The sequence below is a fragment of the Pristiophorus japonicus genome, chromosome 5 (assembly GCF_044704955.1).
Source record: "Pristiophorus japonicus isolate sPriJap1 chromosome 5, sPriJap1.hap1, whole genome shotgun sequence".
NCBI classification, from domain to species: domain Eukaryota; kingdom Metazoa; phylum Chordata; class Chondrichthyes; family Pristiophoridae; genus Pristiophorus; species Pristiophorus japonicus.
In genome coordinates this window covers 33778091-33800042 of record NC_091981.1, presented here as the reverse complement: position 1 = coordinate 33800042, position 21952 = coordinate 33778091, and the positions used below count along the sequence as shown (strand labels likewise).

The 21952-nt window shown below is 44.7% G+C and overlaps 1 protein-coding gene across 2 annotated transcripts in view; it reads right to left on the bottom strand.

The window, feature by feature from the left end:
- cep72 (centrosomal protein 72) overlaps window positions 1–21952 on the bottom strand; it is a 230603-nt gene that overhangs the window by 103839 nt on the left and 104812 nt on the right. For both annotated transcript variants that reach the window (XM_070880485.1, XM_070880486.1), the window contains one exon: window positions 16227–16405. In XM_070880485.1, the coding sequence (XP_070736586.1) occupies window positions 16227–16405 (179 nt within the window). The remainder of the gene's footprint in view (window positions 1–16226; window positions 16406–21952) is intronic.

Here is a 21952-nt window from a genome sequence, read left to right as displayed (position 1 = left end):
TCATTTTTATATTAAAAACCCTATCCATTAAAGGTAAGTTTATTTTTAACACTATTAAAACGCATTTAAAAAATTTCAAAATTTTTATTTCTAAAACATTTAATTACATTTAATTTCAATTCATTTTAATTGGAGGATTATGAGATGTTTATTTATTTATTATGCTGTGTTTCGGTGTTTATGGGGTTTTTCCTCATTGATAGTAATGGGAGCCCATATAAATAGAGCTCCCATTTTTATCAATGAGAATATTGTATAGTGATTGGTGGTCCAGGCCCACGTGACTCCAGCTTCTCTGTACGTACCTGAAAGGCATCTCCCTATGCCCTACGCAGCGAATTTAGGCCTCCGACAGGGATCTTATGTTTCTCCGGGACCAACAGGTAGATTCGTAGATTTTTTTTCGGGTCAGAATTCTCCCCCCCACTGATTGTGACTGCAGTAACATAACCACAAAACAGCAGTTTTCACATCTTTCTGCGTAGGATCTCCCGTAACATTCAACACACACACCCAGAGATTTCTCTGCTAACTTCCAAAAGGCAGTGTCATTTATCCTAAGGAAAACAGGTCTGTCCTTGGAGAAAATGAATTCATATACAGCAACAAAAATAAAGCAAATAAACAAATAAATAAAAATTCACAAATTGAATGATAGGTGATCTAAGGGACCCTTTGGGATACCCTCCAACACTTGGGTCTGGGTATCCCGGTCTTAACCAAACCTCTTAACCAAAGTACAGCACGATAGATCCTATCAACTGTATTTCCACATTCTGCACCAATTCTAAAGACTCACAAAGGTCAGCAATGGTAAAATATCACACACTGCTGCTCTTGTCTGGGAACTCTCTCAGACAATACTATGGCCTTGAATTCTGCTTCTTGTAAGCAACAGTCTGAACACACAGCCGCACCTCAAGCAGAAATGCTGGAGCATTCATTAGGCTATGGGAAAGGGAGTTTGAGGAGAAAAATAGTCCAGAAAATAGACATGAAGGAAACTCTCATCCTGTTAAGAGTTTAGTAAGAAATCAGTTGTCACCATGCATGATAATGAACTTTAATCATAGAATGGTTACAGCACAGGAGGTTTTTCAGCCCGTGCCGGCTCTCTACAAGAACACTTCAGCTAGTCCCAATCCCACACCCTTTCCCTGCAGTCCTGCAATTTTTTTCCCTTCAAGTACTTATCCAATTCCCTTTTGAAAGCCACGGTTGAATCTGCCTCCACAATCCTTTCAGGCAGTGCATTCAAGATCATAACCACTCACTGTATAAAATAGTTTTTCCTCATGTCGTCTTTGGTTCTTCTGCCAATCACCTTAAATCTGTGTTCTCTGGTTCTCGACCCTTCCACGAATGGGATCAGTTTCTCTCGATCTGGACCCCTCATGATTTTCAATACCTATATCAAATCGCCTCTCAACCTTCTCTGCTCTAAGGAGAACAACCCCAGCTTCTCCAATCTATCCATGTAACTGAAGTCCCTCATCCCTAGAATAATTTTCGCAAATCTTTTCTGCACCTTCTCCAAGGCCTTCATATCCTTCCTAAAGTGCGTCGCCTAAAATTGGGTACAATACTTCAGCTGAGGCCGAACCAATGTTTTATAAAGTTTCATCATAACTTCCTTACTTTTGAACTCTATGCCTCTATTTATGAAGCCCAGGGTCCAGTATGCTTTATAACCACTTTCTCAATCTGCCTTACCACCTTCAATGATTTGTGCACACATACCCTCAGCTCTCTATTCATGCACCCCCTTTAGGATTGTACCCTTTAGTTTATATTGCCTCTCCTCGTTCTTCCGACCAAAATGTATCACTTTGCAATTTTCTGCGTTAAATTTCATCTGCCACATATCCACCCATTTCATCAGCCTGTCTATGTCTTCTTGAAGTCTATGTGGGCATTGATTTAAAGTGAGACATTTTCATCCACATTTTGTTTCTCCATCTCCTTTATATATTTTTTTCTTTTACACCTTGCTCTTTTTTTGAAAGAAAATAACTTACATTTACAGAGGTCCTTTTAAGTCCTCACAGACATCCCAAGAGGTCTTCGCAGCCAATTCATTACTTCTGCAATCATTGTTGTTTTATAGGCAAACATGGCAGCCAATTTCAACATAACAAAGTCCCACCGTGCGATAATGACCAATTATTTTTACTGAAGGATAAATTTATTGAATGACAAATGTGACCAGATCACTGGCAGAACTCCCTGTCTCTTCGAACAGTGCCATACGATCTTTAATGTCCACCTGGACAGGCAGACACGGGCCTTGGTTTAATGTCTCATCCGAAAGATGGCATCACTGACAATGATCTTGCTCAAGTATAGTGTGCTCAAATCTTGGAGTGGGGCTTGAACCCATGACCTTGACTCAGAGAGGAGAGTGCTTCCAATTAGCTAAGCTGACATAAAACTAACATTTTAGTACACAAAAAGAAATGTGAAAAAAATACAAGTCAGCATGGCTCAGTTAATAGCACACTCATCAAAGTTAGAAAGTTATGGATTCAAGCTCGAATCAAGAATCTGAGCACATAATCCAGGTTACCACTGAAGTGCAGTACGGAGAACGCTGCATTGACAGAAGATGCCTGCCCTATCTGCCTGTTCCAGGGATTGATGTTAACATTAAAGAGCACATGGCACTATTCATAGAGGAGCTGTGTATTCTCCTGATGTCCTTCTCAACAGTTTCCATAATGAACACCATCAAAATTAGTCACAGTTAAATGTCACGTTGAAAAATACTTCCCCATCTACAACAGATCAACGTTTTTGTCTTTGTTTCCTAGTTTTCTGGCCTTTTCTCTCTTGAAGTGTGGCAATAATGAGGAACTTGCTACTACATAGAGTGGTGGAGGCAAATAGCATAGATAAATAAATAAAGGGGAAACAATGGGCCGAAATTCACCGTCCCATATTCAGCTCGGGGCGGGGGGGGGGATTTGAGCGGTGTTCACTTCCGCTGGAAACGGCACGGTGAAGCTGCTATAAAGGGAGACATTCCAGCGGAGAGTTCTGCAGCATGTGGGCTGCTGAAAAGCGACAAGGACAGGGATTTTCAGTTGCAAAAAGGCAAGGCTTTTCCCAGCAGTGCCCTCACGAGGTATTCGAGTCGGTGCTCGAACGGGACACCGCTGGAGTGTTGCGGCAATCGGGGGGGGGGGGGGGGGGGGGGCCCTTTGGTAGGGAAATAGTTTTATTAATTTTAGTATTTTTATTTGAGATTACAGCATCCACTGTATTTATCTTTTAATAGTTTTATTAATTATTAGTGTTTTTATTTAAGATTACAGCATCCACTGTATTTATCTTTTAATAGTATTGTTTTGGCTCCATTCAACCGGTTGAGTGCTGCTCAGAGGTTTGCACGTACTTTTGCACAACTTTCAGGTTTGACTCTTTAGTGGAGGCCTGTGGGCTGCAGAGACCTGCTTGGCAGGGTTCACCCTGAGGATGGGAGGAGTGTTGGGAGGGCGACACCTGGTACACCTGGTCAGAAGCAGGGCGGCACACAGGGGAAGGCATCGCTGTCAGCACCGTGCAGACAGTAGGCGGGCAAGGGAGGCAGCAGCCACAATTCGTTCATTCTGCACCAGAGCAGTGTGCCCGCCATCTTCTCCGGTTCGAATCAGGATTGGGGTTGGCTGCTTGGGGACAAGGGATGTCCCGTGTGGCTGCTCACTCCTCTGCGGAACTGCAGGGCAGCGCCAGAGCATGCATACAATGTCGCTCATTGTGCCACCAGGTGCATCATCGAGCAGTGCATAGACATCCTTAAGCAGAGATTCTGGTGGCACCTTGCAGTACTCTCCTCAATGGGTCTCCATCATCGTCGTGGTCTGCTGCATGCTGCACAACCTGGCCATCATGAGGGGTCAGCCGCTGGAGGTCGAGCCAGCAGTACCACCTGAGGAGGAGGAGGAGGAGGAGGAGGAGGAGGAGGAGGAGGAAGAGGCGGCGGTGGCGCAGGAGGAGGAGGCGGCGCAGGAGGATCCACGTCGCCCCTGAGCTTGGAGACGTCGACCCATCGCCACCCTGGAAGAGCCGGGTGCAGACTGGCCAGCACCCTCCTGGGAGGCTGCGTCCTGACACCTCCCCTGCAATCTCCCTCCATGCATTATGTACTGCCTGTCTGCCAGGTCAGGAAACAGTATTCTTCTTCTGTCCTCCACACTATCCATCAGTGTCTCCAGCTCCATATCAGTGAACCTGTTGGCTCTCCTTGCACCTCTTACACCAGCCATCCTTCCAACCTCCATCCCTTCCCCTTCCCCTTCCCTTCCCCTTCCCTTCCCCCTTCCCTTCCCCCTTCCCCTTCCCCGCTCAGGGCCTTGCTGCAAACCCTGGCCTGGAGCAGCTGGCTCAGTAGAAACCCTTAGCTGCATGCTGAATTTTTCAGTGGTCATAACACTAAAATTAAGACAGCCACACCGTTGAAAAATCCACTTTGGAAGGTTTCATTAGCGCTGGAACCCATTTATTCACTTTTGGAGCTGAATATGGGGTGTCCCAGCCATTCAAAAACTTTGGCGCTAATGGCCACAAAAAGGTGGGGGGAGCACCAGCTTTCCAGCAGTACTGAATTTCGGGCCCGATATATGTACATGAGGGAGAAAGGAATAGGTGGTTATGCTGATAGGGCGAGATGAAGTAAATAGAGTGGGAGGAGCCGCCTCATAAATAACAAATGGATTCATCCTGTGCTATAAATTCTATGAAAACATAGTAACTGATCATTTGTCTCATTGTTGCTTGTGTGTTACATAAATTGAAGTCCTTGCATCACAGCATCGTATCATACTACAACAGAAAGCAACAGGATACCAAGTCATCATTTTCACCTTCACCGAATGGACGGTAATCTGGCAGAGCAGATCAAACACGGTTAGATCCAATTCTCATCCCAGCTTTGAGTGTAATTTGCCAGATTTGTTTTTCATGCATCGTACTTTGGAGTTATAATATAGGATTGTAATGTCAAAAGAAACAAATTGTCACAAGCTGTCAGCCTTGGCTCAGTGGTAATATTCAGAGTAAGAAGGTTGTGGGTTCAAGCCTCACACCAGGATCTGTGCACATGATCTTGGTCGACACGCCCAGTGCAGTACTGAGGGAGCACTGTACTGTTGGAGGTGCCGTCTTTCAGATGTGACAAACAGCAGACAAAGGAAACTTGACTCTCCTTCACATGTTGGGTGCCTGATTAACTAAACTCCCGATCAAAACAAAACTCATGGAAAGCAGTTATTGTGCAAATTGGGGGAGGAGGCAATTTGATTGGAGAACTGGAACAACTACAAAATCACTTCCTACCAATTTCCCCTTCCCTACTCAGCTAAATTTCACTGGCAGTACACATCAGCTGCTTGGAAATTCACTCTAGTTTTAAACAGTAGTCAAATGGAGGTAATCAAATTATAATGATCAGATAACAAAAATAATCCTGAAAATATAATTTGAGTTTTAGCACTATTCTTAATTGAACAATTTGTAACTGAACTGCACATTTTTCAGGTACTATCTTCGTTATGTTCTTATTCAATACTGTTTTGCATTGAATTAAAAATAGATAACTGTGAAATTTGAAAAGCATGACTGTTCACCTTTTCATGTTGGGTAAAAGTTTGCACACAAAGTTCATTCTAGTCGGAGTTGCAATCATTGAATTTATGGCTTTATCCATTGTGACGTCTGCAATTAATGATAACTTACCACCATTAACTCGGGGCACCAAATTATTGATCAACCCACAACTCTTAATCAGAAGCAGTCATAAAAATAATGAGTTTATGTGAAGACACTGCTATTTAACCCTTGCTGGACTAAACATAGAAAATAGGTGCAGGAGTAGGCCATTCGGCCCTTCATGCTTGCAACGCCATTCAATGAGTTCATGGCTGAACATGCAGCTTCAGTACCCCATTCCTGCTTTCTTGCCATACCCCTTGATCCCCCTAGTAGTAAGGACTACATCTAACTCCTTTTTGAATATATTTAGTGAATTGGCCTCAACAACTTTCTGTGGTAGAGAATTCCACAGATTCACCACTCTCTGGGTGAAGAAGTTTCTCCTTATCTCGGTCCTAAATGGCTTAGCCCTTATCCTTAGGCTGTGACCCCTCGTTCCGGACTTCCCCAACATTGGGAACATTCTTCCTGCATCTAACCTGTCCAAACCCGTCAGAATTGTAAACGTTTCCATAAGATCCCCTCTCATTCTTCTGAACTCCAGTGAATACAAGCCCAGTTGATCCAGTCTTTCTTGATATGTCAGTCCCGCCAGCCCGGGAATCAGTCTGATGAACCTTCGCTGCACTCCCTCAATAGCAAGAATGTCCTTCCTCAAGTTAGGAGACCAAAACTGTACACAATACTCCAGGTGTGGCCTCACCAAGGCCCTGTACAACTGTAGCAACACCTCCCTGCCCCTGTACTCAAATCCCCTCGCTATGAAGGCCAACATGCCATTTGCTTTCTTAACCGCCTGCGTACCTGCATGCCAACCTTCAATGACTGATGTACCATGACACCCAGGTCTCGCTGCACCTCCCCTTTTCCTAATCTGTCACCATTCAGATAATAGTCTGTCTCTCTGTTTTTACCACCAAAGTGGATAACCTCACATTTATCCACATTATACGTCATCTGCCATGCATTTGCCCACTCACCTAACCTATCCAAGTCATTCTGCAGCCTCATAGCATCCTCCTCGCAGCTCACACTGCCACGCAACTTAGTGTCATCCGCAAATTTGGAGATACTACATTTAATCCCCTCGTCTAAATCATTAATGTACAATGTAAACAGCTGGGGCCCCAGCACAGAACCTTGCGGTACCCCACTAGTCACTGTCTGCCATTCTGAAAAGTACCCATTTACTCCTACTCTTTGCTTCCTGTCTGCCAACCAGTTCTCAATCCACGTCAGCACACTACCCCCAATCCCATGTGCTTTAACTTTGCACATTAATCTCTTGTGTGGGACCTTGTCGAAAGCCTTCTGAAAGTCCAAATACACCACATCAACTGGTTCTCCCTTGTCCACTCTACTGGAAACATCCTCAAAAAATTCCAGAAGATTTGTCAAGCATGATTTCCCTTTCCATGCTGACTTGGACATATCATGTCACCTCTTTCCAAATGCGCTGCTATGACATCCTTAATAATTGATTCCATCATTTTACCCACTACTAATGTCAGGCTGACCCGTCTATAATTCCCTGTTTTCTCTCTCCCTCCTTTTTTAAAAAGTGGGGTTACATTGGCTACCCTCCACTCCATAGGAACTGATCCAGAGTCTATGGGTTTACTATATACCTGGGAAATTCTAGGAGTGACCTAGTGGGCAGACTTCTGAACCAGTTTTTACATCAAGTATTGTAATATAATCCATTCAGAGTTTACCAGCACAATAACATTCAGAACACCGGAAAGCACACATAGAAACCTCCTGTTGGAAGCACTTTTGGAAAGAAAGATAGCTTAAATTTGATGCCTCAATGGGTGTCAGCCTTGACTCAGGAGTATCACTCTCGCCTCAGAGTCAGAAGGTTGTAGGTTCAAGGCCCCACTCCAAGGAGTTAGGAACGCAATCTAGAACTTCACTCCAGTACTGAGGGTGTGCTGCATTGTTGAAGGTGCCAACTTTCCTGGCCATCATATATTAACCTGTGGAATTCCCTGCCGCAGAGAGTTGTTGATGTCAGTTCATTGGATATATTCAAGAGGGAGTTAGATATGGCCCTTACGGCTAAAGGGATCAAGGGGTATGGAGAGAAAGCAGGAAAGGGGTACTGAGGGAATGATCAGCCAAGATCTTATTAAATGGCAGTGCAGGCTCGAAGGGCTGAATGGCCTACTCCTGCACCTTTTTTTCCATGTTTCTATGTTTCTCTATCCCTCAAACAACAGCACCAAAAACAGATCAATGTACTGTGCGCAAATTAGATGACACGTTCTCCTACATTACAACAGTGTCTACACTTCAAAAAGTATTGCAGTTGTCCATTCTAAACAACCTTTTATGTACGGAACAGTTTGCAGGGATGAAGTTTTTTTTACAAGTACCAGCGCCAATGCCATTGAGTTCACCTGTACAGTGCAATGGGTTTACATTTCTCATGTGTATAGACCTTCCCTGCTTGTTCGGGAAGATCCAGTGACCAAAAATGAAAGTTTCAAGCTGTGGACTGACAGATTAGGACAAAGTGTTATCAACAGTGATATGTGTTCACCAGGATGTCAACAATAGCATTTCAGATTGGGTTTCCTATCAGATATCAATTGCCTAAAAATTACAAATTATACATGAAACAGAGTTGATTGCGCTGTTAAGTTGAAGGGATACAACTATTTAAAGATGACTCTTTAGGTGCGGTGCAAACCTAGTTTAACAAGAAAAGTAGAAAGCTAAATATTTACTTTCACAAAATACCTTTGGTGACTGACTGATAGCAAGAAAGGATGCTGATACCATTTTTCTGTGTTGAATATATCTGTTGGCAATTATTATGAAGTACAAACACTAGACAACTGCTTATTCTATGATCAGTCAAGCCAAGACGTAGCTGAGCCACATAACGGAGGTCCACAGGTTCAATCTCCAAGGTGTGTTGAATACCTGATCTCAGATAGGCTGGCATTAGGATCGGTTTCATGAGCTTCAGCTTTCCTGGACTAAGGAAAGGAAAAAAACAAGTCAGCCAATGCTGAGCAAATCCAGTTACTCTTGACAGGAAGAGTGCAAGTGTGGGCATTGGTTGAAGACAAGATCAGGCTTGGCTATGATTCCCACTATAGAAGCAGCACCAGGCATAGCTTAAAACACGGTATGAATTTAGTTCGGCTACTACCTGCTTGCTATCCACCAAAAACAGCAGGCTAAAGGCAAAACTAAGCGGTCTCATATCGAACAGATCAGAACAAACTTTCGTAGCTCTACCACATCTAGTCGAGAATGGTGGTGGACAGCCAGGCAACTAATAGCTGGAGGAGGAGGAGGATCCTCAACCATGGTGGAGTTCAACGTGGGAGAACAAATGTCTTCAAAAAAGTGCCGAATGGATGATCCTACTATGTCTCTCACAAAGGTCTCCACTGTCATAGGTGCCATTATTCATCCAATTCAATTAATTCTACATGACATGAAAAATGGCTAAATGGCACTGGAAACAACATTCTGGCTGCAGCATTGAAAGACCTATACACGAAAGCTAGCCACTCCCACAGCCAAGCTTTTCCAGTACGGCTAGGAGCCGGACTTCTATCTATCTGACAATGTGAAAGATTACCCAGGTATGTCCTATCCACAGAAAATAGGATAAATCTAACTCGGCCAATTACTAACCTACAACAACAACTTGCATTTATATAGCGCCTTTAATATAGTAAAACGTCTCAAAGCGCTTCTGAGGAATGATTATCAAACAGAATTTGACAAGGAGCCACATAGAGATATTAGGGCAGATAATCAAAAACTTGGCCAAAGAATAGGTTTTAAGGAGCGCCTTAAAGGAGGAGAGGTAGAGAGGTGGAGAGGTTTAGCAAGGGAAAGGCAGAGCTTAGTGCTGAGATAACCGAAAGTACGGCTGCCAATGGTGGAAAGAAAATCAGGGATGTGCAAAAGACCAGAAATGGAATAGCGCAGAGGTCTTGGGTGGGGGGGGGGGGGGAATGTAGAGCTGAAGGATGTTACAGAGACAAGGAGGGGCGAGGCCATGATGGGATTTGTAGACAAGAATGAGAATTTTAAAGTCGAGGCGTTGCTGGATCGAGAGCCAATGTAGGTCAGCAGCACAGGGGTGAGGGTAGAACGGGACTATCAGCAGCCTCCCAATCATCAGTAAAATGATGGCAGGAATCAGCAATAGTGCCATCATGCGACACCTAATCAACAATAACCAGCACACTGACACTCAGTTTGGGTTCCACAACAAAAGGCGAGTTCCAGACCTGATCACAGCTTTGATCTGGACGTGGATGCAAGAGCTGAATGCCAGAGAAAAGGCAAGAGTGCTGCCTTTGACATTCAACTGAGCGTGGCAGCAAGGAGTTCTAGCAAAACTAAAGTCAATGGGGTTGAAGGAAAAACCTTTCATCTCATACCTGAAGCAAAGGAAGATGATTGTGGTTGTCGAAGGCCAGTCATTCCTACTTCAGAACATGACTGCAGGAGTTCCTTGTGAAAGGATCTGTGGCCCAACCATCTCCTGCTGCTTCATCAATGACCTTCCATCTGTAAGTTCAGGAGTAGGGCTGTTTTCTGACTATTTCAATGCTTAGCTCCTTTCACAACTCCTCCAAAATGAAACATACCATGCCGGTCGACATGACCTGGATATTATCAAAGCCTAGGAATACAAGTGGCAAGCAACATGTACCTAATAATGACCATCTCGAACAAGAGAAAACCCAGCTACTTTCCCCTGAACACCATCAATATCTTGGGGGACACCACTGACCAGAAGCTGAACTGGACCAGCCCTATATCAACACCATGACAATAGCAGGGCAGAAGCTGGGTACTCTGTAATAAGTGGCTCACCTAACCTCACAACCTCTCCTCCAGCTACAAGGCTTAAGTCTGGAGTGATGAAATATTATCACTTGCTTAGATGGGTGTAGATTCAACAACACTCAAGAAGCTTGCCGCCATCCAGGAGGGAGCAGCTCATTTGATTAATGCTCTTGCCCCTGGACTCAATATTCACCATGAGCACATTGTGGCTCTAGTATCTACGATCTACAGGGTGCACTGCAGCAACTCACAAAGATTACTTCAACGGCACCTCCTTTCACTGCGATCTCTAACACAGAGAAGAAAGAAAAAAAGAACTTGCACTTATATAGCGCCTTTCACGAGCTCAGGATGTCCCAAAGCGCTTTACAGCCAATGAAGTACTTTTGAAGTAGAGTCACTGTTGTAATGTAGGAAATGCGGCAACCAATTTGCACACCGCAAGCTCCCACAAACAACAATTTGATAATGACCAGATAATCTGTTTTTAGTGATGGTGATGGAGGAATAAATATTGGCCAGGACACCAGGGATAATTCCCCTGCTCTTTTTCGAAATAATCCCATGGGATCGTTTAAGTCCACCTGAGAGGGCATATGGGGCCTCGGTTTAACGTCTCATCCAAAAGACAGCACTTCCGACAGTGCAGCACTCCCTCAGTATTGCATTGGAGCCGAGATTTTTATGCTCAAGTCTCGGGGGTTGGACTTGAACCCACAATCTTTTGACTCAGAGGCGAGAGTGCTACCCACTGAGCCACTGCTGACACAGAAGGACAATGGCAGAAGTGTCATGGGAACTCCGTTCCACTTCACACAAATATATATCACCATTACGTCGTCGTCGCTGAGTCAATATCGTGGAATTTTCTACCTAACACTGCTGTGGCAGCACCATCACCACAACTGCAGCGATTCAAGGTAAAAGCCCACCACCACCTTCTCTGGGGATCTAGGGATGGGTGTGAACGATAGCCAGATTCGCTCCAGTCGTCTTGGTTAATCCTTGCCACTGGAACAAGACCTAGCTCTGTCAAGCTCATGTGGTAGCTGGTGTGCAACAGCCACCACATGTTAAAAAAATCCACGCATAGACATCTTCCACCCATCAACATGTAGTTCGGGACTTGGAATGTCAGGTCCTTCATTGAAACACCTGTGAACTCATCCCTTTTTGGTGTGGAAGCAAGTCATCCTCGATACAAGGGACTTCCTAAGAAGAGGGATGGGTAATAAATGGAGTCTTAACAGCGTCACCCACATCCCAAGAACAAACAAATAAAACAACCCACTGATGCTGAAGGTTTTCTTTTCCAAATATCATAGCGGTTTCTCAGACACCACAAAAAATACTGGCAAAACCTTTACAGAAAATTTCCTAAAGTCTGGGTTCCATTCCTGACCTGCTGCTACCAGCTGGCTATGAATTGGCAGCAGCCTGCAAATAATGAAACGGTGCACATTTCAATGTACAACCACAGTGACTCAGAAATACATTACTAACTCTGAGCAGTGGAGTTTTCCCTGGTGTTCTGACCAATATTTATCCCTAAACCATCTTTTCAAAACAGATTATCAGGTCATATAGCTGTGGACCCTTGCCACAAAATTGGCTGCCACCTTTCCTTCCTTAACAGTGACTGCACTTAAAAAGTACTTCATTAGCAGTACAGTACTTTGAGATGTCCTGAGGCTATGAAAGGCACTATATAAAAGCAAGTCTTTCTTTCTTTACAATGGCAGAAGCAAAACCACTAAACTGTGACAGAGTGAGCAAGGAGAGCAGAATATTAACCCTGCTCTCCAAAGTTAGTTCACATATCATCTGCAGGCCAAGCCAAACTGCAAGCCTCACTTATCACATTGAACTATATACTTACGTCTTATATGGTTTGAATGTAACTCTCTAATGCACTGTAACCAAAATACTACTGCAGTAATGAAAAAATGAAATACATGATTGTGCTGATGAACTGCTATCTGTAGCTGAATCATCCCAAAGTCAACCTTTTGAAAGCATTTTCTATACATGTCAGTACTGCAAAATGTAACATGCAATATATTTATACTCAGTTTAAGAACAGCCATATTAATTTTCTTAGGTGTAACTAGAACATCTCCAACTCAAATATATTGTAAGCAATAAAAAAGACTTGACTTTCCTTGCTGGCATGACTTGACAACCTACTTACTGTAAGGAAATAGCCTCAACAAGACATGTGACATTCTTAAACGTTGATGAATATCTACTACTTTTCCACTCCTTTCACAAGATTTGATTATAGGCTCTGCAGTATCTGGGACAAAAGTATGACATACTGGTCATATTTGCAGATTTTCTTTAGGGGATGCAATCTTATTTTTGTCTGCAACTTAACTAACTCATTTTATTTTCTAATCTTCCTTCCTTTACCCGACTGTGTCAACCATGGCTCAGCGCACCTAACAGTCTCGTGTCTAAGTCAGAAGGTTGTGGGTTCAAGTCATACTTCAGGGACCTGAACACAGAATCGAGGCTGACACTCCAGTGCAGTGCCAATGGACTGCTGCACTGTTGGAGGTGCCCTCTCAGGTAAATGATCGCATGGCACTATTTTGAAAAATAATTGGGGAGTTCTCCTCGGTGTCCTGGTCAATATTTATCCCTCAACCAACATCATCAAAAAAACTGATTATCCGGTCATTATCACATTTCTGTTTATGGGAGCTTGCTATGTGCAAATTGGCTGCCGAGTTTCCTACATTACAATCTTGACTACACTTCAAAAGTACTTCATTGCTGTAAAGTGCTTTGGGACGTCCTGAGGTCACGAATAGCGCTATATGAAAGCAAGTTATTTTTCCTAAAGGCAATGACTCATGCAGGAACACAGTTACAATGGTGTCAACAGCTTTCCAGAACACCATTCTAGTCGCCAATCTTGAGCACAGATGGTGACTGACAATAGGCTCCTTAACCATAATGGGGCATTATACCCAAGTCTAATGCGATCTTCAACAGACATCCACACACCCACACCATCGTACGGACCCGGGGAGACTGGGATTTCAGAGCCAACATCTCTGTTTCTGAGCCAAGTTCAATTTCCAATCTGCACTCACTGACCTGATCTCAGCTGGGGCCACAGTACTGTTGCTATAATGGACTACAGGATGAGGGAGCAGGCATGTACACAGACACATACTGGAAGAGTGCAGATGCCAGCACTCGCTTTCAAGGCTCACACATGAATGAGGTATCAAAGGGTAACAGTTTCCTGTAGAACTGTACGCTAGTCAATTCGTCAACACCTTCAGAAGAAGGAGGGAATAAAGAAAATAAATATTCCCTTTGTGATGTCTCCAGATTCTCTTACAGCACAATTGTATATTGTTTCAGCCATCCTGCCATGGAATGACCAGGTGTTTTCCCACAGTGTAGGCACCTAACCTGAACTACTCATAATGACACTATGTTATTCTCCTCTCCTTTCAGCCACAGTTTGTAAACAAAACCGGTTGATCAAGAAAATGATGGAAAATAGAGGGATATCCACAAATAAGGGATTTGTTTTAAAATCCCAAGCTTTTGCGCCATTACTTCTGCCCTATGTTCAAATACAAAGGCCAGTACTGAATCCTCCCTTATGGTGGTGTTTTCTTAACAAAAAGTCAATGAAGCCAAACTGCAATGAATACTTTAAAAAAATGTGAGCAGTAATGGTCCTTTGCTATGGAACAATGCCAAAGAGAGTCATATTACAGATTTTCCACTATACATGACGCATCAAAATTAGTTCCCGTCGAGAAATATCAGCCCGTTCATCGACTAAAAACTTGTCAAATCTAGATTTGAACTGGTTGTCTTCGACTTGTTTCAGTTCACATCAACTGTAACTAAGGAGCGTGTCATAGTTATTAAAGTTAATCTCGCTCACATGTCACATCAGAAGAACAGCAGTAACATGATGGTGCAGCACACTGAATTACCACTAAGAGGGGCACACTGCTTTAAACCCCCCCACAGAGATTAGTCTCAGTCGTGATGAGGCACCAGGTGAATTTGAGACATATTCCCCACTGGGAGAGGGGAATAGAAATTTCTAAGCAAAGTTACCACGAGCACAGTTGTGTACCTTGTAGCTGTTGGCACAAAGGAGCACTGGTGGGAAACTGGGACCAGGTCAGTCACAGACATTTATCACCCATTGAGACTAAGGTACAGGAGAAGGAAAGGGGGAAATAGAAACTAAATTTAGTAAATGTTCTTTTTTTAAAATGGTCATTTGCAGGGTGAGTTATACTGGACAAGCAGCAAAGTGCCCAGCTTTGTTCCTGAAGTAATAATTTTTCCTATGACTGTCCCTTTGGTTGGTACTACCCCTTTTTTGTTTTGCATCTGTGTGTACATATATGTCAGGTACGTGGTACAGTTCAGACTTCCAGTCCCCCTCCCCACCACCAAATTCTAGTCTGATGATTATGGTTGGAAGGTGGTTCCCATAAGCAGAACGAATATTCTACGGCAAAAGCAAAATACTGCAGATGCTGGAAATTTGAAATAAAAACAGAAAGGTCAGGCAGCATCTGTGGAGAGAGAAACAGAGTTAACGTTTCAGCTCGATGACCTTTCATTGGAACTGTAAAAAGGTAGAGAAGCAAAAGGTTTTAAGCAAGTAGAGAAGCAGGGAAAGGGTGGGGCCAGGGATGGGGGGTGGGCGTGAGGGTGGCGGTGGAAAAGGAAAGATCCAAAGGGAAAGTCTGTGATTATGGAAGGCTGGAGTGATTAAATGACAAATGGGATGATAGGACAAGGCAAAATGGGGTGGTAATCAATGTTCCCAGTCAAAAAAAAACTGTGCGCACGGCCCATTCAAATTTACGCGCATATGCAATTATTTCCATTGAAAAGCCGGTGAGCAGCCTGCACAAGACCTCCAGACCACTGCGCGGCCACGCGGTTTAGTGGAAAGGTTGGTGGTAATGGGACAAGAAACAAAAGATGGGGCTCGAGATGCTGTAAATGGCAACAATAGAATCATCAGCAGCAGCTGCTGTCCAAAAAAATAGGAGCAGTGCTTATGATCTGAAATAAGTGAACTCAATGTCGAGTCCGGAAGGCTGTAAAGTGGCAAAATGAAAGATAAGGTGCTGTTCCTCAAGCTTCCATTAAGCTTCATTAGAACACTGCAGGAGGCCTTGGGCAGAGAGGGCAGAGTGGGAGTGGGATGGAGAATTAAAGTGACAGGCGGCAGAGTAACATTATACTAGACCTGGGTTCAGGCTTTAACTGCCAAACAAATTTAATAAACACTAATTAAACAAGCGAATGGTGGCAATAACACAAGATACAGTTTTTACAGTAATTGTTCAACTTAGCTAGCTCCTCGTATATAGTAAACAGTGAAGTTTGCAACTCTTATACAAAACTATATTGTATTAAGCTGATAAATCGCTTTGGAACATTAAACCGAGCTAAGCTAATCAAATATACATCTGAACAAATCACACAGCGCGCTTGTATTTGAATTGAGTGACTTGGCTCTTTTGTCAAGCAACTGGCCAGTAACAACCAAATATATCAGAACAGATTTCTGTGTTTCAAGTTGGTCTTTAATCCCATATGTTAAGGTATCAAACTACATCTTTAACAAAAATGCCGCAGTTTTTTTTTTTGAATGACAATGAAAATACATTTCACAACATCCTTACCTTGCAAGTTATGCAACTCGGCCTCGGGAGCACTTTTGACTGAACCTGTGATTCCAGAAGGTTCGCTCAAATCCCAGCCATATTTTGCAATGAGATTCAAAACAGCTTCATCATCTTCATCAAGTGCTGAACATTTCTTTGTCAAAGAGCTTACAAATGCAGCCCTTGGGTTTGTAGGTCTACAGTACAAAAAAAATGAGTAATCCATAAGACAGCTGCCAAAAATAGTCTATTTTTGTGTTGCATTTTAATAGGATATGAACACAATGACAACTTTCTCTTTCGGAACTCTCCTCCGTTGAGATAAAAGGGCGGAGGTGGGTAAAGTGAATAGAGCTTTCCCAGTTAGGTGGATGAAGACATGCCTGGTGTACCACTAGGCTTTGTCGACCAAAAGGTCCCAAATTTGATCTTCATCCACGTTGAGTTGGTGGATCCTTCATGGCGGCACATGATTGATTTCAATGGCTTGGGCTGGGGAACAGGGAGTAAACAATCAGCCTGGGTTGCTATGCCTAACTATTATCCAGTGACCTCTGCAGCAATGTATGGATGTAGAGGGAAATTAGGGATTGGTCTAGTTACCTCCAATGGCCAAAACTGCCTGACGACATTCTCAGTCCAGGATCACAGGGAAAATAGGCAGTTGAGGAAAGTTCTGGAAGGCAACGGTGCTGATGCTCCCTGTAAGAGTTAGTAGCGGCAGGAAGGAGAGTGAGAACTACAAAGGGAAAAAAATGAAGGAAGAAAAAGCTAAACAATGAAGAAAAATGTTCCTGGCTAGTGAATACGATTCCATTGGTGCCATTCTTTATCAATCAACCTGGACAGTTCATGAAGATCCAATTCTGTCCTCATCCAATGTTCACATATGAGCACTTGAATAATCATCAGGAAGGGAAACCTGGCTTATTTATCCCCATTTTAGCCGGAGTTTAGACCAATTGCAGCTTCTCAAGTTGTTGCCCTGGCTGTAACAAACAACTTTTTAAACTTGATTTTTTTTCCCCCCTATCCTTTCTACCTAACAAAGACATGTACCCATTTATGGGACTAATAAGGAAACATAGCTGATCCACCCTATTGATTAATATTGTGGAAAACATTAGGAGAAATCCCTCATAGAATTACAAAGAAATTACAACATGGGAACAGGTTGTTCAGCCCAGCCCGTCTGTACTGGTATTTATCCTTCACATCACTAATCCTAATCCCTGTTTATATATCTTTTTATTTCCCTTTCCTTCAACCATCTATCTAACCGATTCTTAAATGTTGATATGGTCTCTACTTCAATCACAAACTCTGATAATGCATTCCACAGCCTCACAATCGTGTGTGTAAAAAGGTTAATCCTGCTCTCTGTCCTTAATCATTTACATTTAGAGGGAGAAATTGCCCCTTTCTTTACTGCCGCTAAAAGGTGGTAACAGTGGGGGGGGGTGGGGCAAGGCCTTTCTGACCGGGGGAAGGCGGCAGGACCGACCCACCCGCAACTGCCCGGGGCTGGGGGCGGCAGGAACGGGTTTCTGCTGCGCCCCGTGTTTCTGCCCTACCCGGCGAGCCAACTCCTTACCACCCAGTGGCGACACCTTTTCCGCCCCACAAGGGAAATTACCCCGCGGGAGTGCGGCCGCCACCGGTCGATGCCCCCAACGGCTTCACATGGCGGGAAGCTGCCAATGGCTGGGCAGTGCAGCCGCCCTTAAAGGGGAGGGCGCACCACGGTGGCCGGCATTTTATAATTGCCGGCCGACTCCTGAGTTCGGCCAGGCCACCAACTGGCAGCCGGCACCCGTCCCAGTGGGCTCCACATAGGCCTTGCAGTGTTTCCCCCCCCCCCCCTTTAAGTGAAGGGGAGGGTCATTGCGACACATTAGCGCGATGCAGCACGTCCGCCACGTGTTGATGTCATCACCGCCCCGCTCCTGACCCAACCCCACCCCTACACCGCCTCAAACAGCGCTCCTGGGAGGCAGTGTCAAGAGTTAGAGCCAAATTTTCTGGCTTCAACCTCTGACTCCTGCCAGGCGGTAAATTTCCGGACAAATCGAAGTGCCTGCCCCAATTTGCCGCTGAGGGCAATTTCGGCCCCTTAATCTTATATCTATGTCCCCTTACTTTAGACCTCCCCACCACTAGAAACAGTTGGGCTCCATCTACCATGTCCCACCCCTTCATAATAAATACCTCTATAAAATAACCCAATAATCCCCTCTGTTGTAATGAAAACAGCCCAAATTCCCCCCTCCTCCAAGCAAAAATCAGTGGAAATAATACCACCCTTTCAAAATTCTGTCCACAAATTGTATTAACTATATTAAGTTAATATATTACTATGAGACTTGAAGGGGAATATTACAGTGTGAAAAGGGGCAAAATTCCAACACTGCAAGTGGACTATCACATGAATAGCACTAACTGACTTGGTATTTGGCACTCTTTAATCTGGTAATCTCTTGTTTACATTTATGCTAAAATTTGTCAAGGCAATGCCACAGAACAATATGAAATGAAATAAAACACTGATACTTCAGATAAAATAATACTTGGTCAGCTCATTGTTGTGTGGAGCTGAATCATACAGACTAGAAAAGTCCTAGGTTCAATCCCTTGCCTGTGCTGAAAGGGGTAGTAATCTTGATATTGTAACTAGCCTCTGTGCTTCTGGGCAGGCGAAGGGAAGTACTTGCTAGGGTCCCCACTCACGATCACAGCCCTTGCTGGAGAATGTACGAGTGGGGGCCGACCCACTTTTATGGCCCCGACTTACGTGAGGACACCAGCAGCAGGTCAGGGCCATAAAAGGAGTGTCGAGCGGCCTCGGGAGCAGCGCAGAGGCGTACTATTTCAGGGAGCAGCGCGAGCTGGTGCAGGAGGTCGATAGCAGTGAAGAGTGACGTCATCCAGGTTGGTGATTGGAGCGTGGGCAGGTACAGCAGGAGTGGCGATATCGGGGCGCAGGAGCGACGAGAGACTGTAGAGGGACGTGATCGGGGCCCAGGAGAGGCGTGAGTTCTGGGCCAGAAGAGGCAAAAGCCCAGGGGCAGCACGGGTCAGCCCACACTGCGATATGTGTGTGCACTAGGTCTGTGCAGCAGAGCAGGTCTCCAGTCATCTTAGATAACCCTTGCCACTGGACAAGACCGAGCTCTGTCAAGCCCGTGTGGTGGCTGGTGTGCAATGACCATCCCACGTTAAATAAATCTACGCACAAGCATCTTCCACCCTTCAGGATCCAGAATATTACGCCCTATATTGAAACACCTGCGAACTCATTCTTTTTTGGCCTGGAAGCAAGTCATCCTCCTTTAGAGGGACTGCCTATGATGATGATGATATGAGTGGGGGACATTATGTGATGAGACATTCGGGATCAACTGTGGACTCTGCATAGCTGAACAACCTGCTGACAATCACGATCCAAGATCAAACATGCAGAATGACACTTTGGGGAAAATACTACAGGGCCATTAGTACCTGGACAACCACAGTCTGTAATAATGTACGATGTGGTGTATATGGACTTTAGCAAAGCTATTGATAAAAGTCCCACATGGCAGACTGGTCATGAAGGTAAAAGCCCATGGGATCCAGGGCAAAGTGGCAAGTTGAATCCAAAATTGGCTTAGAGGTAGGAAGCAAAGGGTAAAGATTGATGGATGTTTTTGTGACTGGAAGGATTTTTCCAGTGGGGTTCCGCAGGGCTCAGTACTGGGTCCCTTGCTTTTTGTGGTACACATCATAGGAGGTATGATTAAGAAGTTTGCAGATGACACTAATTGTCTGGTTAATAATGAAGAGGAAAGTCATGGACTGCAGGAGGATGTCAATCTACTGGTCAGGTGGGCTGAACAGTGGAAAATGGAATTTAATTCGGAGAAGTGTGAGGTAATGCACTTGGGGAGGACTAATAAGGAAAGGGTATACACATTAAACGGTAAGCCACTTAGAAGTGTAGATGAACAACGGGACCTTGGAGTGGTTGTCCACAGATCCCTGAAAATAGCAGGCCAGGTGGATAAGGTGGTTAAGAAGGCAAACAAAATGCTTGCCTTTATTGGCCAAGGCACAGAATATAAGAGCAGGGAGGTTATGCTTAAAAAATTGTATAACACTCTGGTTAGACCACAGCTGGAATACTGCGTGCAGTTCTGGTCGCGTATTATAGGAAGGACGTAAGTGCACTGAAGAGGGTGCAGAGGAGATTTACGAGGATGCTGCCTGGAATAGAGAATCTTAGCTATGAGGACAGATTGGATAAGCTGGGTTTGTTCTCATTGGAACAGAGGAGGATGAGAGGAGACCGCATTGAGGTGTATAAAATTTTTGAGGGGCCTGGATATAGTGGATAGCAAGGGCCTAGTTCCCTTGGTGAAGGGGTAAATTACGAGGGGGCATAGTTTTAAGGTGGTTGGTGGAAGCTTCAGAGGGAATACGAGGGGAAGCTTCTTCACGCAGAGGGCTGTAGGGGTCTGGAGCTCACTGCCTGGAAGCATGGTAGAGGCAGAAACCCTCACCACATTTAAAAGGTGCTTGGATGGGCACTTGGAAGTGGTTACGGACCTCGAGCTGGTAGGTGGGATTAGACTAGATAACCTCTTGTTGGTTGACGCAGATACGATGGTAAGTACTGCAGGGAATCGAATACAGCCAAAGTAATCTCCTGGACTGGTTTTGATCGCTTGGATGGGTCGGAGAGGAATTTTCCCAGATTTTTTTCTCCCCCCAATTGGCCTGGGTTTTAAAATCGGATTTTTTGTCTCTCCCGGGAGGTTGCATGGCTCCGGTTGGGGTGGAGTGTAAAGTGTTGCGATGGATGGTGTGTCGCAGTTGTGTGGGGCGGACTGGTTGGGCCGGATGCTCTTTACCTTTCCATCATTGTTCATTGGTTTATATGCTGCTGACCGAAGGGCATGTGGCTCCTTGTCAGCCAGCGCGGACACAATGGGCCGAAATGGCTTCCTTCTGCTCTGTAGCTTTCTATGTTTCTATGTAATCAGCATCAGGAAAACAGTAGAAAAAAGTTATAAATCATGAAAACAAATCACTATCTAAAAAAATGCAAATATCACAATACAAGGGCACATCGAAACGCCTTCCACAAGACTCAGTGGGGCTGAAATTGCCCCCCTCCTTAAGGCCCATTAGAGGTGGCAATGGAGCGGATAGGCCTCACCAGCCAGGGGCAAACGGATGGGTCAACCATCCGAAATTGCCCCCGGGCTGGGAGCAGCAACAATGGGTTTCCACGCCACCCGTCGGCGACCCCTTTCTTCCCCGCAGGAAATTGCCCCGCAGGAGCGGAGCGGAGCGGCTGCCCGTCGGTGCCACTGACAGATTTTCCCTGTGGAAAGCTGTCTGTGCCTTGGCGGCAGGTTCGCCCTTAAAGGAGAGGACGCACTGCCAGCACCTCCGTTTTATTTTAATTGTCGGCCGACTCGGAGGTCGGCCTGACAATGGTGGCCACGGGTTTGGCCGAGCCGCCAACAGACAGCCCGGCACCCCCCTCTTAGGTGCCAGGCCACTGGCCCTGCCGAAACCCACCCTGGTGGCCCAGTGGGAAAAACTAAACTCCGAGCAGAGTTCGCAGCGGCCCTCCCCTTTAATTGAAGGGTGGTTGAAGTTTGGAACACTCTTCCGCAAATAGCAGTTGGTACTAGGTCAATTGTTCATTTTAAATCTGAGATTGAAAGTTTTTGGTAACCAAAGGTATTAAGAGGGCA